Genomic DNA, 21,394 nt, shown 5'->3' with positions numbered 1-21,394 from the left:
TATTCACTAGTAGTACAGTAAAACTGTGAAAAGTGTAGGTCGATTGAAAATCAACGACAGTCTCTAATTCCAAACAAAATTGCAGCCCCAATATTAGTCTGTATTTTCTGTAATATTGTCAAAGTAAATTTCTAGTCCAGTCTAATCAATGCAGAATAGTCCGGGGTATGTCACTAAATATTCCAAACAACAATGCTTTGCTTCTGACAATATATATACAAGTATGAGAATAAACTACCTAATGGTATGTGTGTAAACCACTTACCATCAGGTAGCCTAAACACTCGCCTATCCTCCTACTGTCGATAAAATTGTACGATAACTGTAATTACGATACCATTACAAGGATACGCCTTGTTATAAACGAAAAAAGTAGGCTACGCCTAAAGGAACGTTTTCAAATAACCTAAATTACATGTAGATATTTATCCGTAACATTAAAAGGCTGATTAAAGTATTAACGAAGATTGGAAGAATTAATCACAACTCGAGAGCCTTCGGAACGGTCGATCCGTTCCATTACTACTAAAAGATGCCTTATCGACGATCTGTTTCACCGTTTTGATTTATTAAGGTTACCTCTACTAGAGTGGCCATGTAATTTGAAGCTATAAAACACCTGAATAACGTAATGAACACATATTCACTATTTACGATAATCTGGTCAAAGGAAAAACCATTTCACCTTTTGACAATGACTGACTGACGTGTTTTTTTAATTAAGTATTATTTGAACTATTAGTCTTATCCAAGAAAATATGTCTGTCTTAACAACAGTACATATAATTTGAAAGCAATTCTCTATATGTCTTTTTCTTATGTGTTGTATGTAAATATTATGTACTGGGATTCGCACAGAAGACATGCTTTATTAATATGAGAGTTAATTCCCAAATAGCAGTTAAGTTTAATAGATGGTTGACGTTTACTTTATGATTGTAGCGTTCAGGGATTCTCCAATAAACAGACGCGGTAACACAAAATATTATTTTTCCAATCGAGTGATGTTTTTTTGAATTCGTGTTTAATCGTACAAAATATCTAACTTCTTAATACAAAATATAGATTAAGAAATTATATAAGACGTTCGATTTGTAGGAATAAAACGCGAACCTATAGTATAAAAATGCCTTTTGACGAATTAACAACGACACAAATCAATACCACACTCAATGAGAAAAACTCCAACTATAAAACAATTACTTATTCTATAAACACTATTTGAGTGTTGATTGAGCTGTGGCGTGCATCTTAAGACAGATTCAGACATGACACGTAACACCCTAGTGTTTTGCGTCCTGACATTGAGAGCTGTCGTGCTGTAAAATTGGAAAGATTCTTAGCAATATAGTATATGGTTATACTATATACTTCTGATACATCAATTGTATTACTGATCCAAATTTATTAATCCAATGTAATTATAAAATATTTTTGACTTAGTTCATGAATTTCTCATTCTAATAAATAATTCACTTATTAAAATATTTAAATCACTGCATACTTTAAAATAAAGTTCTCCAACTGGTACTGTACACGATAAACTCAAAAACTATCAAACGGATCTTTTTTTACGGGTTTCTTTTATGGAGGGAATGGTTCATGAGATAGGTTTATAGGTGTATAATTCATTACAATTTTGTGTCAATTGGCTGAAATATAATAATGATTGTTGACGTTATCACATAAAATATGCCGATCAATAAACATGTATTGCATGATATAAAAGTTTTATGTAGGCCCTCAATCCACCCGTGCGAAGTCGGCTAGTAATTCATTATTTCGTCTGTAAAGCATTCATTCTTTCCGTGTTCTTTATATGATATGGCCACCCTATTACATTTAGCAGAAGTAACCTTTTAAATTCTGACTTCAATTTATTCTGAAGTTGCATTGATCTTTCACATGCGTTTATGTATAGAAATCTTATATATATAACTGGATTTTAGTGTATTTATTTGTTTTGGTTAATAGTTATGATGATTCCATGAGATTTGACAGTTATGTGAATACTTTTATGGAAACGAATTTTATGCCATCCACTTTGTTGTAACTCGCCTCTAGATGGCGCGATATATCAACTATAGCATTCAATCGGTATACATACGTAGACAGGACGTATTCCAGGTTCCGCTAGTTCTAAATTTTCCAAATAAAGTCAATGATAGACAGTTGTTAATGTCTTTTTATTAATCATTCATTCTTGATTATTTTATTATCTTAGCAGCTAGTATTATGTGAACAATAGTGCCAATCGGTAATCAATCTGTATAACAACTCTAATGTTTGAGATATTATCTTGAAATGTGAGTGTTACGGCAATATATCAATCTTATTTTGATGTAAATTATTTTATTAGAACTCTTTTTGCGGTGTAAACGATATGATATGACAAAAAACAAAACCAAGCCTAGACTTTAGGTCTTAGCTCGCTAAACAACAGCTAAGACAGTTAGTACACATAATATTTACATCATAAAATCATAGATATTTCCAATTAACTATTCTGTTGAAAATAATAAAATTAACTAATCTTGAGCTTGCATTGCTTATCATAAATAGCATAGTACTGGATTAAATTCGTGTAGTTTTGGTTTATATACGTACATTATAAAAATATCACTCACAAATCAATTGATCGTTTAACTGTTTATTTAACCATTTAATAATTGATATATTTTACAGTTTTACCTTAAAAAACATCACAATAATTAATGGTACTGAAGTAATTAAAATAAAGTGAAACGGTATATTTAATCAAACTAAAGTGAAACCAAGTGACGAGTAAAGTGAAGTGTCAATGTTTGGACCATGGCCCGGGACCGGCCGACCGCGCGGCATTTTCACAATCAACCAGAGCTGCAGAGAGGAGGTAGCTACGGCCTCGTTTTGAGGTGGATATTCTTCGTGTGGCTGGCAAATTGCGGAACTCTGGGGAACACCGTGAAACAAGATGGTAAGTTTAACGAATCATTTACTAGTTTCGTACAGTTTTTATATAATCAGATGTATTTCTGTAAAATAGCTTATCATCTATACAACCAATATAATAATTCATTCAAAACAAATTATACAAAAAACTTAATATGAATAAATCTTAAATATAATTATACTTTAACAAAAACACTACCAAACTATACCCTGTATATAACAGTTACAAATATCGATAACAAAAAATCATTATTAAAGATCATTGTTAAGTTATTGTTACGAACGGGGTTCCTTTTGGTTGGGGGTTTTTTTGGCTAGTGGTTGGAGTCTCTTTAGCTGGTATAACTCTTTTTAGAAAAATAAGGTAAAAAAAATTGCAATTCTAATTTGAATTACGCATTCCATCGTTCCATCGACTGTAATAAATGTTATATTTTCTGTTTCCCATTACTAGCCCGTATGTCAAAAATATACTTATTTAAAAATACTTATTTAGCTATTGTCTATTAGCTAGTGTCTAGTGTGCTGTCCTTGAAAGTGTTAAGATATGGTTCAATGAACGTCGTACAGAAACCACTGAAATTTACAATAATACCCTTTCTGCCACGAACATGTTTACATACATATTATCAGTAATAGCTTGTTTATAGATAGATTTGGGCTAAGTTAGGATAAAAGCAGTTAGTCATTAAATGCCAATATTGTTTGCAGTGTAATTTTTCCACTACAATTCATCCGTTACATAACCCAACAGTTTAGATATAGCTATCAATTCCAGCAACATTTTTCCATCAAAGCCAGTGCGCCCACCGTGACGGGGGGCTCTCCACAGACAATAGTTCCAAAAAAACCGTCCCTTTTGTTTTCGCCGGCCCTCTGACAGCAATTAATGTTGTATTTTTACTTTATGACGCCTTCACACGAGGCGCCTCTTTCATTACGGATAGTGTTTTGGAAACAGAAGTTAGAGCAAACGATGTTTTATCGCTGGTTCTTTTGTTTTTACTGTCATCTGTGTGCAGGTACGTGCGCGTGGAAGTGTGTAAAAAATAGAGCATTTATGAAGGTGATTTCTTAAAAGCGTAAACATATAATATGTTAATAAATAAGAGATATGTATGTATTTAAATGTATTAACTGTTATTATATTAAGGCAGGAGCCTTAAAATAATAAACTATTGGTGACTAAAAGTCTCCAAGAATATTTGATTGGAGAGCATTCGAAAGAGTATTGTAGTGTCTTATACATACAATATACGTATACTTACAATATAATTTGTAGACAACATATATTAAATAATTGTGATATAATATTTTTGTGTGGAGACGACCTTATTCCTAATAGAGTTGTAACGTAGCCACCTGCCGGGGTTAGGCCGGGTGAATATTGTTTTAAATTATTATAAAAAAGCAACTAATTACTAATCATCATTTATGATATAATTACAATTTGTATTTTTTTTTTCATTATCATAATTAGTTCGAATTTTTATCACAGAATGATATGATATATTCGATAGTAAAATTGTGTTAAGAACTTTTATTAACATAATAATTAAGTTATATTTTCGATTGTATAAAATTTGAGAGCCGAGATGGCCCATTGGCTAGAACGCACAAACAAGGCAAACACCACTGAAGTTTCATGTGCTTAATTTGTGTTTATAATTCATCTCATGCTCGGCGGTGAAGGAAAACTTCGTGTCTAATTTCAAAGAAATTCTGCCACATGTGTATTCCACCAACCCGCATTGGAGCAGCGTGGTGGAATATGCTCCAAACCTTCTCCTCAAAGGCAGAGAAGGCCTTAGCCCGGCCGTGAGATCTTTACAGGTTGTTAATTTATAAAGTTTGACATTACAGGGACTAGTTCAATGAGAAAAGTCGAGATTGTGTTAAGAATGTTACTTTTTAGTTTAACTACTACCTTGCCATTTGGCAGCTGCCATTTATTAAATATTCGATCGAAGTTTATGACAGTAATAGTAATACTTTATAGTATTATCCAATGTTCCAATATAAATGGTAGTTGGGGCGGTTTAATTACAGACATATAGATCGCATGTTTGGCGACGCCTTGACGTTGCATGAAGTGTTTTAAATTTCTTATTTGTGATTCTAGTACCTATTTGTGGACGAAGATTTCTATAACAACTATTCAAAAACAAACAGGATATAAAATATGACTCATCATCCACCTCATTAAATTTTCGTACATTGTCTAATATTGTTGCGATATGTATGCGTCGAAATTAATTGGTTCCGTTTTTAGACAGTATTCAAAAGTAAACCAATTGTAAATATCTCTTTCAGGACGTGGAAAAGAGTGTATAAATCTCCAAAACTTTTTTGAAAAATTCTAACGACTTTATTACAAATATATATTGAATATATCTGCAGTCTATTTCAGTGGCACGAGGACTAAAGATAAATAAACTTATACCTTTGTTTGACATGTCAATATTGGCTATGATATTCATTAAGGATTCATAAAAAAATGCGTTTTGAATGTCGGATATGTTTTCAACAAAATTAAAGTCTTAATATAACCAGTTACTTGTTCCTTCTACCATTCGCATGAGCTATAAATGTTTTAATAGCAAATCAAATCAAATCAAACCAAAATATACTTTATTCAAGTAGGCTTTTACAAGCACTTTTGAATCGTCATTTAACAAACTATTTAAAGTAAAACTACCACCGGTTCGGAATGTAGATTCTACCGAGAAGAACCAGCAAGAAACTCAGTAGTTACTCTTTTTCAACATATAAAAATACAGTCATGTTAGTTAAATACAATTATATATGTATGTTATGTCTCCTGCCTGGAAGTCAACAAGCATTAACCCCACGCTTTTTTATCATCAATATAATCTTGTATCGAATAATATGCCTTCTTTACCAATATATTTTTTACAATTGATTTGAATCTATGAAACGGCAAAGTTAAAAATGTCCGTAAGCAATTAAGATATAAAACTCTGTCTATAAGTGAAACAATAAAGTGTTATCGGAGAAAGCATTTCAAATGCCATATTTTTTCAAACACTTTCAAGTGTAAACTCGGCACTTCTCAACTTCACAGACGTCTAGGTCTTAGCTAACTCGTAAACCGTGTTTGAGTACCTTCCCAAGTACCTTAAGGTACCGCTTTGAATAGTAAATGTGAACGGTAACGTGTAGTTACGTTTACTGCTATTACATGATTATAAGTTTCTCGTTCACTTAGACACAAATTTACATGATTGATATTTTAATAATTCTATTCATAACACTAAGAAAAATAATTTTATTATTCATACTATACACTATACAATTAAATTCAACCTGTCCGAGAGAAACGTCCAAGAAACATAGCCAGTCATAAAAAAATTACGACATAGTTAAATGTTGTAATTTTTTTATAATAATAAATTATACGTTTTTTACCGCTATATACAAATTTCACGAAAAATAATCTAATATAAAAAATTCAGCGGGCGACGGGAATGCTGCGATTTCACATCATATTATTATATAGGATAAGGTGGTTGAAGTGCTTCAAATTTCGAAAATATCGATGCTTAGAAAATATCTCACTCTATATTTACGATACCAAGGGATTTGGATATTATGAGATCGGAGATAATATATTTTGGAAATAAAATATTCTGGAATCACACGATATTTTTTTTATCATTAAACGTATACTATGTAATAAGTTAATAAATTGCGATTCAACGGGGAAATAACAGCGTTCTCGCAACTATTCTATATGTAAACAACAATATAAATTATATGTTGATTTTATTAAGACTTATGGACGTGCAATGTCTTTAAGAACTACATAACTTAATCAATTTTTATTATAAGAAACATTAATATTCATACTAATCAGTTTCTCCGGTGGGGGGCATCAATTGGACTTCTCTCCTCGGCTATAGAGATCGGGCGCTGGACCATTGTCCAATGGTATTAATAACTACGGGTATTGTACAGCAAAGTATCAACGTTTAAAATTGGCTACGACAATAGTCCAAAGTATAGGATCGAACCTAATTGTACACCCGTAAACCGTTGATATACAGACGCTTATGACGCAATAGCAATATAAGTAATGTCTGTTACAAAACTACCCCACACCATAATTAGGATACCACTATGTCATTGGCCGTATCGGGTAAAACAATAGCAAAAAGATGGATTTTATAAAAAAAAAAATTGTATTGTCAAGTAAATGACTATTGTTAATTTACTGAGATTAAAATGACGTTTAAAAAAATATTTTTTAATTGTATCTATTGTCCGCTCATTGTTATATTTAAATACATTTTTTTTACATGTATATATATATCGTTGATTTTGACTATGAATCATGTATGGAACAAATACACTTACTCATATAATATGTCATTATATAGTACAAAGTTAGGCTGACAAATTATAGGGCTTAGGAATTTAACGATGACTAATTATCTTGTTACCCTCATAACTTATTGCTCGTGTACACTTGTGAGTGAATATTCTATTCATTTTAATTTTATAAAAACTGTATTACTTGACAAAGATCTTAGCACATTCATCCTTAATCTGACACGTCATCCCAATTTAAATTTAAACTCTAAAGAAAAAAATTACATTCATTAGTATCACTTTTCAATGGTCTATTGCGAGAATTTCTCCACATTAATTTAAATATACTGTACTACGTGGATGAATAGCTGGCACTTAACACAGTTTTCATTTAAAAAAGTACACGGGAATCCATATTACATAGAAGTCTAGTGAAAGCTGAGTTATAAATAGGTTACCGGGGTCGCTCAATTAAAATTAACTGGAAAGAAAAATCACGTTCTAGACCATTTAAGATATTAACTATATTACGAGATTTTCTTGTTTAAATGCGGTTCTTGAGTGCGTTCAGTGGATAGGTTGGCTTCGATTTATAATCAAAATTAGCATTAAGATTTTATATTAGTAGAGTTAAATAAACTTGCGAAACATTTATTTAATGTCTATATAACTTATTGCAATCTAATATAACCAGTATTAAAATAGAATATATATTTTTGTTTTTAAATCGATCGGTGCAAAAAGAGCATAGGTTACCTAACCTGCACCTGAACCTGCACCCTTAAACACAGGCGGAACCTAGTAGGTAATAAATGTAGACTAGAACTGAGATGGCCTAGTTAGCACACGTCTTTACTCTTAAGGATAGGTAAACTCGAGCAAGCACTATTGAGGCGTATAATTCATCTGCTGTTCCAATGTAAATATCGTGAGGGAGCCTGCCTGAGTTGGAAGGAATGTTGACATATGTATATCTAACAAAACACAGTACAGTTGAACATATAGTGGCATTCTTTGTCAATATAGTATAATCCTTATACTATATTGACAAAGAATTTCATATAATTAGTTACTCGACGTGAAATTCGACGACGCTTGACGGATCACCACGGACGTTGGTACGTATATGTAATTTTTAATGCTGAAAGTTTTATTCAATTTTGTTGTATATTTGTTATATATCGCTAGATGGCGCTGTAACAGCTACAACTAATTACCATGATTATTAATATATACTATAAATTATATACCTAGTCAGTTATATAAAATAATCTATATTATATACATATGTATATAAGCGAAATACTACTGACTGACTAAACATGAAATCTCCAAAACTATGAGTCCGTTTGTCTTGAAATTTAACATAGTAACTCCGTAAATTTCAACTTCAAGGGGGGGTGGTTGTTGGAGGGGTAACTTTGTTTGAATTTTAAAAATCAACTTCATTTATATTTACTGATGACGTTGTCTACTATTTTTTTTTAATATTATTAATAAGTAAACTTAATATGACTAATAATCTACCACTTCTTAACTATTAATAATTTAGAATTATTTAACGAATTAATTATCATTAATAATACGTCGAATTATATTTAGACTCTCATTGCGGAGCATTTTGAATACAACAAAAGGATTTACATACAGATTTATTTCTATAGCTTTTAATGAAAAGAACACACCTGCTTGCCCTGAGGGAACGGAAGTGACCACAGCGCGGCATCAGCTTTAAAGCTACGTACACATCTTTGCGACCAAGATATAACAAAAGCGATACAAATAAAAAAAAATAGTTAGAAATTATGTTATGTTATACAATAAAAAATATATGTCTGTAAACAAAAAATCTTATTGTATATTCATTTACATGTATTTTCTGTTCTAAATAACAGAAATATATTAGATGTGATAAATAACTCAACTGGAGTTATTATTAAATTGTTTTACAATATTGTCTGAAGTCGGCCCTAAGCACAACAACGAGCATGTTTTAAAACAGACAATCTCTTATTTTGAAGTCGGTTAAAAACTTTGCAGACACAACACGAGTCTGGTCGTAGAGTTTTGGTTCTTTCTGCTTTGCTTTAACTGTTTTTGTTTTTATAAGCGTATTACATAATTTATACTTCTATACTAATATTATAAAGAATTCAAAACTGTTTATTTGTATGTAGGCGGTAATGTCAGGAACTAAGGAAACAATTCTAAAAAAAATACGCTGGTATTACGCTATATTCCTAAGTACTTACAGGGCATTAATTATACCCTGTTCAAGTTAGCTTGATCTTTTTGACAGACGGGCTAGTGATGAGAAACAGAAAATATAATATATATAGCAGTCGATGGAATTATATATGTTTTTTAAATATTTTTAAAAATTTTAAAATCATTAAATTAAGAAAATATTATATTCGTCATTGAAAAGTTATTTCGATCAGAAAAATTTACATCTGTCAAAAAGATCAAGCTATCTTGTACGGGGTATAACATCATAACATTTTCTGCAGTAATAAATGCAGCGAAACCGGGCAATTTTTTTTTTTTTTCATTTTAAATATCTATTTTATGTACACGTACCTGAAGACGATGTTATGAACTAAATGATAACTTTTTTAATTCAAGACATCATTCGTAGTATTATGTTTGCTACTAAAAAAATATTTTTTTATTTAAAAGTCAAAATGGACAATTTTGACTTTTACTTTTCTATTAACAAAAAATATAGCAAAATACTCGAATATGATCAAATGTCATGTCAAGATTCTTAACAGACACTGTTAAATGCAGAAGTGTTATAAAAATGGAAAGCCTATAGGAACGAAGGAAAATCAGGCGCACACACACAGAGTAAAAACGCAAATAATTAGGGGCTATTGACAAACGACCAATAGAATAAAAAAAAAAAAACAGCTCCAAATTTTAGTAACGACCTTATAATAAATATAAATAAATATAAATATTGGACAACATCACATACATTACTCTGACTACTGTAAGTAGCTAAAGCACTTGTGTTATGGAAAATCAGAAGTAACGACGGTACCACAAACAGCCAGACCCAAGACTTTTTCTACATCGACTCGGCCGGGAATCGAACCCGAGACCTCGGAGTGGCGTACCCATGAAAACCGGTGTACACACTACTCGACCACGGAGGTCGTCAAATATTGATTTTTCACATCCATGCTTCCCACTAGAGAAATAACGCAGTGCGATTTTACAATGTGTACTGTTATAAATAATTACGAAATAAAGAAAATAGTTACTCCCAACACGAGTATCGTAGCTCACGTATTTATGTAACGCCTAAACACTGAACGCCACGAGAAACATATAACGTCGAATCTCCCAAAAGACTCATACATCGATATTAACAACAGAAACTTCGCGGCTCAGTGTCTTTACGGTGTGTAATGACATATAAGCCTCTAACGAATGTAGCTCTTAAAACGTTACACGTAAAGATTATAGTGCAGTGAAGTGTTTACGACTTTTCCTCTTGCAAACTGAGTCAAGTTCTGATTTAATATAATTACTTAGTATTAAGGTAGGAGGGCGGTCAAATGTCGATTGTATAATTTTGCTATAATGAATCTCTTGGAAGAACCTTTCGGGAATAATTTTGCCTTGAGTGTCTGTTTGTAATATTAGAATAACCGCTTTTTACGAAATGCATATGTATGTATAAACAATACATATACCAAAATAACATGTTTATTTCAATATTTGTCTGTCTGTCTGTTTATTCCGGCCAATCTCTGGAATGGCTGGACCGATTTTGACGGGACTTTCACTGGCAGAATGCTGATGTAATGTAAAAATAACTTTTTGGTCAATTTAAACGCACGAATGTTAAAGTTTAATAAATGAAGTAAAAGAAAACAGTGTTACTTGCATAATTTGAATTCATAATCGCCGTTTATGATCCACGTTATTGGATAGAACTGAGCCATTTCAGCTAAAGGTGTAAAATAATTCAAATATTTGAGATATTTCATGAACTTTCAAGCTCTTTGAAGGAGCGCGTCAAGAGACTGGCCTTTGACATTTGCAGAATAATGGATTCTAAAATATCCCTGTTTCGAACACGGTAAAACATTTTATGTTTTTTTATACTTTAAAATTATTTTACGAAATACAATGTTTTTGGAAAGCAACTTAGCACGAGGCGCCAGCTGGTGCCTGACTGGCGATATATTACTATGAATAGTTCCAGAAGCTCAAACGATCCAAACATTATTCTTTAAAGAAAGCTATATCGTACACGGATGAAACAAATAAAAACGCTTGTACTTCATACACTTGACGGAAGTGATATATTTTTTTCTATTAGAAATGTTCATTTACATAAATAAATCGCTTCGCATAAATCTTAAAACGCTGTTCTAGTCGCGATTAAAAAAATCTTTCTTAATCTATACTTACTAATGTAAATGTGAAAGTAACTCCGTTTGTCAATCTGTGTGTCGGTCTGTTGCTTTTTCAAGGCCAACTCACTAAACCGAATTTGATGAAATTTGATGTGAAGCGAGCTTGAACTCCAAGTTAGGACATAAGTTACTTTTATATGCCTGCACCTAAAAAGAAAATGAAGCCGCGTACAAATTTTGATTGAGATATAATACAATACTATAAATTTATAAAGAGAAAAGATCTATTTTTAATGGATAAACTCTGAAAATACTCTGAAATAGGCTAACATAACAATAAGACTACAACTTAAATGAATGGTACTTATTTGAAAAGTAATCCAGAAGAAAAAACGCTTCCGAGCTGCTTTCTCCGTATGCAAATATCATGTACTCTTAAACTAGAAAAAGTGAATTGCATACGGGCAAAGCCTCGGGCCCAACTGGTATCTTTATATTTTTTAAACAAAAGTTCATAAGAAAAGCAAAAGGCGAAGCAACGGAAAATCAAACGTGAGTTAAAGATAGTTTGAAACTGATCGAGTCACGTCGTTTCAATCGCAACTAACATTCAATTAAGTTAACACGTTCCTTAGTCACTTACCGTAAGGATTAAGTAAACCTCCTGTAACAATTAAAATCTAGTACCCATTGATTTCTTATGAATGCAATAATATATTTAATTTAATTTATTAAATTTTCACTTAAATATCCCTACTTCCTCTTGTAAAGACGAAAGTTTGTATGTCTGGATGATGTTATTCTTTCACACAAAAATTACTGAATTGATTTTAATTAAACTTTACAATAATATAGCTTGTACATCAGAATAATACAGAGGCTATACTTTATAAAGATATATTCTGTTAATAATACCTGAGAAGCAAGCCCTAAAACGAAATCGAAGCCTTAAAACGAATCCGCGGCGAAAAGTTAAATACTATATTTGTAACGTGTTTGTTTTTCCCAAAGAATGCAATTCTCCCCCATCAATAAAATTACGTTAATAAAAAACTCAAACTCAATGCATGACGTTCAGTAATTATTTCGAACTCTTCATTTGACATCCAGTAGGTCATAAGGCCCATAGTTTAGTATATCAATATATCTATTCTTTCATCTTATTTATATGTTATCTATCTATAATAATATTATAAAAGCGAAAGTAACCCTGTCTGTGTATGTCTGAATTGAATTCGATAAAATTTCCTTTAAAATAAGTGGGAAGTCTAAGGAAGGGCATAGGGTTTTTTTATACCGAACGCCTGATTTATTCAAACGTAAATATAAATATGAAATTAATAATATAAATATATATATATATATTAACAGTGCATCTTAACCCTAGGGAAGGATCAACCCTTTTTTTTTTGTTTAACGAGGAGGAAATGCATTTACGCGTGCCGCCAGGTCTGGGGACCGGGACGGGTATGTGGGACTCAACCGGGAACTAATGCCCCGTGTCAGGGCACGCTAATGCTAATGCCCTGTCCTACCCACTAAAACCATCCTCGGGTTTCCACCATGCCGCCGAGTGGTGAGGCCACGGGATCGCCAAGGGCATGCAACCGCGACCCCACCAGCGGAAATTCATGGAAAGCGCGCCTAGTGCGCGCCTTCCCCCTCATCCGCCACGTGGGAATATGGCGAACTCCCCCGAGTCCGCCACTGGAGGCTGGGCGTCAACAACGCTCCGCCGCTGACCGCCGGTGTAAAACACCTGGGAGGCTCGAGTAGCGAGTCCTCCCACTCCCTCCTAGCCAACGAGGCCACTCACATGGTCCGCCCTGATGCCGATCAGGGACGTACCAGAAGCAGCCCCGCGGCATCCCTCCCGCCAGTCTTAGCCGTGGCCGACGAGCAAGCTCAAGCCGGCCCCGTTGCCCAGGGTGCACCACGAGGAGGTGACTGACATGTACCCGGGGAGGGATCAACCCTAGACAAGCACAACTTAATTTAAATGTGCTTAATTTTTGCTTATAATCCAACTCGTGCTAAGCGGTGAAGGAAAACATCGTGTGGAAGCTATCATGAGTCTAATTTAACCACCCACATAAAAGCAGCGTGGTGGAATTAGCTCCAAACCTTCCCCTCGACGTAAGAGCCTTAGCCCAGCTGTGAAGATTTTACTTTTGTACAATTTATTTGAAATCAATGAACCAAGCTCTTAATAGTTCTCTTTACAGCTTATCTAAGTTAGTACAATTGATCGAAGTTGAAGTCATCAATCGAACTGTTAGTAAGTTCTTCGAATTAATCTAAAGAGAGTTACAGATAGTATTTGAAATTCATCTTACATATAATATCCGCTTACTCCGAAATTCAATGTATCTACATACATATTAATGTATCTTTCAATCGCATTTGCCATTGTTATCTAAATTTCCAGGAACGTTTTAGTACAAAATGCATTTATAAATTTGCATTATATTAAATATATTATATTAAATTGCAGCGATGCTGAAACACTAGTTTTTCACGAAATTAATAGTGCGAGAATCAAAATGCACCTTCATAAGGACAGCTAAGAAACTTTTATGTGTCTGCCTTTGTAAATATATGTATATAACAATAGTATAAATATTATATATAAATATAGACTTTGTTGAAACGACGTAAATTTGTAACCGATCATGTATCTAAATTTAATTTTTAAATTTGTATTAAGTAAGTAAGGTAAGTAAATAAGTAAGTTTTTTTACATTGGTTATTATTTTAAATCAATTTTGTGGGAATTTTAAAGAGCGACCTTTAGTACGAATTCGGTCATGTTCGAATACGAATTTCCACCAGCGTCCTTTCTGATCATTTTATTTCGGTTGCTTTGAAATAAATTCCTAGTTTTTATACATTTTCGGAAAGCTAATTAAACGATTATGTTTTTAAAATAATCTGCCGAACAAGTTTCATAATGATTTTATTTGTTTTTCAGGCTTATTTGAGTGAAAAAAATAAAAAAAATATTGAAATAAAATCGTTTTCCGTCTCGCATTTTTAAATTTGGACCGATAATTATTGTTTAATCGTTTTTATAAATCAGAAGAAAAAAGTAGATTTTAATCGAAACTTTTTTTTTAATAAATTTTTGAAAAATCTAAAAACCGTGATAACTCAAATATGGTTCACTTTTGCATTATGCATATGGGGGATAAAATTATCGCAAATAGTCACCCCTATCACCTCCAAACGGGAATACGTCGATTTATCAATAACCCTGTATTTTAAGATTTCAAAATGGCAGACATGCTGCAATCACGTTTTGAAAGTCAATTTTTAAGCTTTTCGACTCCTTGGCGTGCTCAAAGGAACCCTCGATGGGAATAGTGAACCTCCATTTCCCCAACAGCAGGTGAAGCAGTATACCTGGCAGTAATATGGAGTGTGCTACTATACCTTTAGTCTGCCGATCACTGGCTCTTAGACTATTAATAAATATCTCTGTAATTTAATTGACGAAAAACAACGATGATTTTCTTTTGAATCATTTAAGGAAATCTACATTCCGTATCGGTAACTTCGCGGTTAATTTTACTTGAATTAAGAATAATTTGATTTGATGGTTTCAATGTCATTTTTTAGGGTTTCGTAGCCAAATGGCAAAAAGCTAAACCCTTATAGATTCGTCATGTCTGTCTTTCTGTCCGTCCGTATGTCACAGCCTAACTATAAGAAGCAGCGAAATTATAAGAACTATACTGTTGAAACTCGCTAAGTAAGATGTACTATGTGAACCGCATTAAGATTTTCACACAAAAATAATAAAAAAAAACAATAATTTTGGGGGTTCCCCATATGATGTACATCCAAAAAAATATATGATGTACATCACCACGTAACTTAAACTTACATTATTACATTACATTAACTTCCACCCAAAATTGGTTTGAACGCGGTCTAGTAAGAAGTTTTTTTTTTTAATTTCATAAATTGTAAACCGCAATTTACCTTTCATTGAATCAACTCAACTATAAAAAAAAAACATTTAATTTCATAAACATAAACCTTGTTACTTGCTGCTACGGAACACTGAATGGGCGAGTCCGACTCGCACTTCGCCGCTTTTTTGTTATTAAAACACTATTAAATTGTTGCTGCTTGTAATCGATACATGTGCTTTTGTTTTTTTTTTTTCAAACATTTTGGATGTTTAGATCTTATATACACAGCCGTGACTCTTAGTTATATAATTTTGGCAGCGTTCGCTTGGAAAGCACCCGGACCGATATTAATTTTCTCCTCGACTACCTTTATATAATAAGCTACATCTACCTTGACATATACCCACAGATATGCACCTTATCGTCTATGTCCATTCTGAAACTATAAATTCTTAAAATAAAATTTGATAGTTGAATTATGAAAATACTAAATTTTGTTTTATTTACAATAGAAGCTATACTGGCAATTGTGCCATCTGATGGTAAGTGGTCACCGTCTACAATATTAGCATCGTAAGTAATATTAACTATCCTTTACACAGTGGCGCACTCACCCTTCAAACTGGAACATAACCATACTAAGTATTGATGTTTAACGGTAGATATGAGATGAGTGGATGGTAGCTACGTAGACGGGTTTACACAAAGCCCTACCACCAAGTACGTAACTATGGAACAAATAGTTTTTTTTTTTAATTAAATTATTATGATACAGCATGTTATTTTTTGCATAACGTTTTTTAAGTATCATCATAATTTGCGAAGTGGCAAATGTAACAATGCTTTTAACTATAACGCGTTATAATAACCTTCGAATATTATGTAGGTACGTGTTATATACTCGTGACAAGCATCGATCGAAGTTCCCAATGTCAAGACAAGGTAAGATATGTCGCAACCTCCTTAGAAAATAAAATACAAGTGTTTAAGAATGCGATTAAAATCTGAAACGTAAACTTTGGCGCGGTGCCAACACAAATAGACGTAGGAAAGAATGTATTATAAAAAGTGCTTATTCTGGCTTCTATAGTGTATTCAAGGACTCGACTAAGTAGAAATATTTATTGTTTGAAGAGAACGTTAAATAAAATTGATGTATTTTTTTTATAAATGTAAAATATTTCTTTATTCATGAATCGATGATACGATTCATAAATTTACTAAAGGTGTAATGAACTGAGAGAAGTGAAATTTGAAGTCCATTTAGATTGGTGATGAGCCGAGATGGCCCAGTGGTTAGAACGCGTACATCTCGATCGATCGAATCGATGAACGCACGTTCAAACCCAGGCAAGCACAATTAATTTTAATAAAGCTTAATTTGTGCTTATAATTCATCTCATGCTCGTCGGTGAAGGAAAATATACCACCACTTACCTCCAGAAGCCCATTTGCAAGTTGCAATGCTTTAAAAAAAACATACATACACGCTGGTGACAATATATTATAATATAACATATACTGAACATTTAAATATTTGCAACTGTATATAATTCTTTATAGAACTTATTTCGGTAAGTCTTCATTCACGATATATTGTAATATTTTTTATTAAAAGACTCGTACATTATTTATGGTCTTCGCCTTCGAATTCTCTATTAATCATACAACTTGTAATATCACATAAAAGAAATTACAGTCAAGCCGTTCGCGGAGCCAAGTGTCTAAGGAACTACAACGACGTGACTCAGGACAATAGCGATTAGCTTGATAAGATATTTTGCTACTTGGTTGGCATGTTTTATTCGACATTTCGCTACATTTTGACAAATATTTATTACTTACTTTACTATTCTCTCGCAATATATCCATAAACTTTCAAACAAACAATACAAGTGTACCTATAAAATATTTTGAACGAGTCTCAATGTCACCTGTATTCAGCTAGAAGCGCTTTCTTATACTTATTTTCAACTAGCTGTGCCCGCGACTTCGTGCGCGTTTGAATTTAATAAAAAAGCGCGACTTTATTATTATTTTACATATAATTCTAAAATAAGTTACTTCTTATTACTCTCAGCTATCTGCCAGTGAAAGTCCCGTCAAAATCAGTCCAGCCGTTCCAGAGATTAGCCGGAACAAACAGACAGACAAAAATTGTAAAAAAAATATATAGGTATATGTACCGTGTATACATACATATGCATTTAGTAAAACGCGGTTATTTTAATATTACAAACAGACACTCCAATTTTATTATATGTATAAATTACAAATCTGCTTGTACATCTCCAGATCGCTATTGCGTCGAGTCCTGCGCCAAAAGTCGTTTTTTTTTTTATGTTAAAAATTGGCAAACGTGCAATTTATTTTAATTGGTCACCAACGCTGTAAGTACAACACTATTGCGTTACCAACCTTGGAACTGAGATGTAACATCACTTATGCCTCTTGTTAAGTGGTTCACTCATCCTTTGAACCGAAACACAGCAATGACGTTCATCAAGTTATAACGTTCGTTATAAGACCATCTTCATTTCCTTATAATATGTAATTGTTTTTATTTTTATTATTTAAGTTTACAACATCCACGGGCTCACAGTTGCCCGCGCCTTTTGTATATTTTACGTTAATACATTTTGGCGTTTTAAAGCTTTATTTTATTACTGAGCATCAGCAGATCTTCGCTGGACTTCGAGCTAGTCGTCTTCTTTGAAGACGTCGCCCACACTGACTTTAAATATATATATTTTTAAATATTTATTATAAATTGTTACATAATATGTAGTAGGTATATTGGTTTGCTTTATTGCTTTTAACTGTCAAAAATATACCACCGTTTTAAAGAGAAATATCTCACACGTGAGAAGACCATGTGTTAACAAATAACCTTATTGATTTAATGCCTAACTTGTGTACTACAGTTCCTGAGATTCTGGGTTGAAACCCTTCTTCTGGCCTCATAAAAGTTATTGGATTTTTCAAGAGAACTTATTAGCAGCCCAGAGTTTAAAAGAATATGTCGGCATTTAATTTTATTTGTTTGTTTAATTAACTAGGTAAGCATGTCCCGGCGTCGAAATCGTACTGTGATTGATCCTTGCTACAATTCCGGGAGATAACGAGAGTTAGGGAAAACAAGCACCTGTGCAATGTGTACCTTGCACAGAATTCAGCTGCGAATGTCTCTATTAAATTTGCCGGCATCAAATTTATATATATAAAGATTTATGACTGCTCGTAACTTTCTTAACCATCATTTGATATGGAAATGTCCTTTTGACTATCCCCCTTTCATTTACATATATTTTATTAAGTGCATGCTGCGACCGAGCCGAGTTTCATTACATTCAGTATTGTTCGTGTAATACGTACAAAAGCAGAGATACAATATTTAAAAATATATAAACAGGGGTTTGATTATAAAGTATTTAATGATCAATACGTTAGATGTTAGATGTCTGTTTGAAGAAACGTAATCATTTATAATATTACACTATAAAAAATAATCCAAATATCTTTAGAAATATGGCAACGTCTTCAAGCCCATTAAAAATATATGTGTACATTCAAATTTTCCTACTTAGCAATGACTTAGCCGAAACAAAACCACCCTGTATAAAACCTATTTAAAATAGACAAACTCGCCGTGACGTATGCAAATAATTCTAAATTAAGCGAGCTAACTAAACGACCCTAAGAATAATAATAGAGCTGTACCACAAAGTGCTTTGCTGTGTCACCATTCATCATCTTCCAACTACATTAATATTAAGACGGATAGCATTTGTTCTCTCTCTTGCACGTTAAGTCCCTCTCAGCCGTTATCTGCTTGACAGTTTCGCAAGGGGAAGTTTTTTCAATAGTAAATTAGTTTAAGAGCGAACGGTGAATTTTCATAGATAAAATTTAAATTGAATTTTGTATTAAAAATAAAAAAAAAGCGTAAGTACAGCTTAAGTTCATTCGTGTCGTACTTCTTATTAACATTATTTTTTTAATGCTGTAAGTATATAGTATAAGGATTTTCTTCATAACATTAAAAACAGCTTACAAATATAAGAAAAAATTGTTTGCTTGCCCAATTAAACTACTGAATCGATTCTTATTAAACACCAAGTCGTAAATATAGTTAAACGTGGATAGTGTTGCGGGGTACGCTGGACGTAGTGCAACAACGGAAGGTCACATTTTTTATCATATTTAACAAATATCGTGTTAAAATACACATTACTCTAGAATAAAATTTTAAATGAAACTTAAAATTACGATTCAAAATTATTGTTATAGATAATTTTCATGAGCGAATTTAAAGCAGTCTCTTAGACTATAAAGTCTAATATGCAAGCAATCTTGAAAGCTAAAAGCGACCAGCTATTTAAAAATATTGATGGCGTTTTATAGTATTTTAAGTGTAAGAGATATTGAAGTAAGTCTGAGATTGAATGGTTTTCATCAAGATACTCGTAATTACTCTCAGCTTATATACCTGAATTATTATACTATATTACTTATAGTGAAATATATATCTTTTAACTAGTTGACACCCTCGACTTCGCTTACGTTGGAGGGGTTGTTAGGTACTCTACATCGTATTCTCTACCCCCCACTCGAGTAGTTATCACGTGAAAGCGTATCAAATAAACAAATTGATTTTCGCTATCATAATATTAATGAAGTTAGTTTTATAATATATAGTAAGTAACAAAATTTTAATTACATAATTGTGCCTGAGTCACAGATCGTTCCATAATTTCTGACGTTTATGGTTACTGATTGGTTAATTAGGGTCGTAGCGTGACGTTATATTGTTGTTAATAAACAGACTATTTAAAGCAAAAAAAATAAAACGAACTTGAAAATGTTAGAGGAAGGAAAAGGGTGTAGATTAATGAAATAACAATATTTTTTTTTATTTTCAATGTGATTACCTAAATGCAATAATTCGCGGTTTTTATATGACAATAGGTAATTAGGTTTTCTCAAGTATGGTTGAATGTGCTCCGAGAAGTTCAGAAGTTACAATTAGATGGCTATGAACAACGAACAGTATAAGGATTAATCTATGAAAATAACAAATAATAGATTTTTAATAAAATATTTTTTTATGATAAAGGTAGGCGGACGAGCAAATGGGCCACCCGATGGTAAGTGGTGACGCCCATAGACAATGCCGCTATGAGAAATATTAACCATTCCTTACATCACCAATGCACCACTAACCTTGGCAACTATACAGATATGTTATATCCCCTGTAGTTACACTGGCTTACTCACCCTTCAAACCGGAACACAACAATACTGGATTCTGCTGTTTAGTGGTAGAATATCTGATGAGTGAGACCAAGTTAGACGAGCTAGTACAAAGCCCTACCGCCAATTAAACATTTCTACTATTCGTAAGCAAAACGAATAGTTTTATCAATTTAGTAAACAAACTTTAGCAGATCGAGACGTGAGATAATTGATTGTCTTGCTAAAACAACACATAAAATCTCTCTTAATTAACATATTTTAACTCAGGCTCAAAATAATGAACCCATTTCTCATCCCCAGTTACAATACGCTCTAAAATCGGTGTAGGATTCTCACCACACAACTTCAAAAAGTCTTAGCGCGAGGGAGATAACACATGCACGGGTGGAGTTATGAGATTATCACTACAGAAAGAGACGAAGAGATAAACACTGTGCCGACTCTAAACAAACGTTATAAAGACAAATGAGTGACAATTATGTTAAATATTAGAATGCATTAATTTATAGTGTAACTAGTTATAGCTCCTGGCTTGTCTTGCGTCTTAGGGGTTAATCGTAAAGAGTTAGGCAAAAAAGCATATGT

The 21,394-nt window shown here is 32.7% G+C and overlaps 1 protein-coding gene across 3 annotated transcripts in view; it reads left to right on the top strand.

The window, feature by feature from the left end:
* Positions 1-21,394, top strand: part of LOC113393532 (uncharacterized) — a 125,249-nt gene that overhangs the window by 10,694 nt on the left and 93,161 nt on the right. For all 3 annotated transcript variants that reach the window (XM_026630475.2, XM_026630474.2, XM_026630472.2), the window contains exon 2: positions 2,686-2,956. In XM_026630475.2, coding sequence (XP_026486260.1) covers positions 2,812-2,956 — 145 coding nt within the window. In that variant the 5' untranslated portion in view covers positions 2,686-2,811. The remainder of the gene's footprint in view (positions 1-2,685; positions 2,957-21,394) is intronic.

This window comes from Vanessa tameamea, chromosome 6, assembly GCF_037043105.1.
Source record: "Vanessa tameamea isolate UH-Manoa-2023 chromosome 6, ilVanTame1 primary haplotype, whole genome shotgun sequence".
NCBI lineage: Eukaryota > Metazoa > Arthropoda > Insecta > Lepidoptera > Nymphalidae > Vanessa > Vanessa tameamea.
Note: the sequence above shows the minus strand (reverse complement) of the source record. Positions and strands in the feature narration are given on the sequence as shown.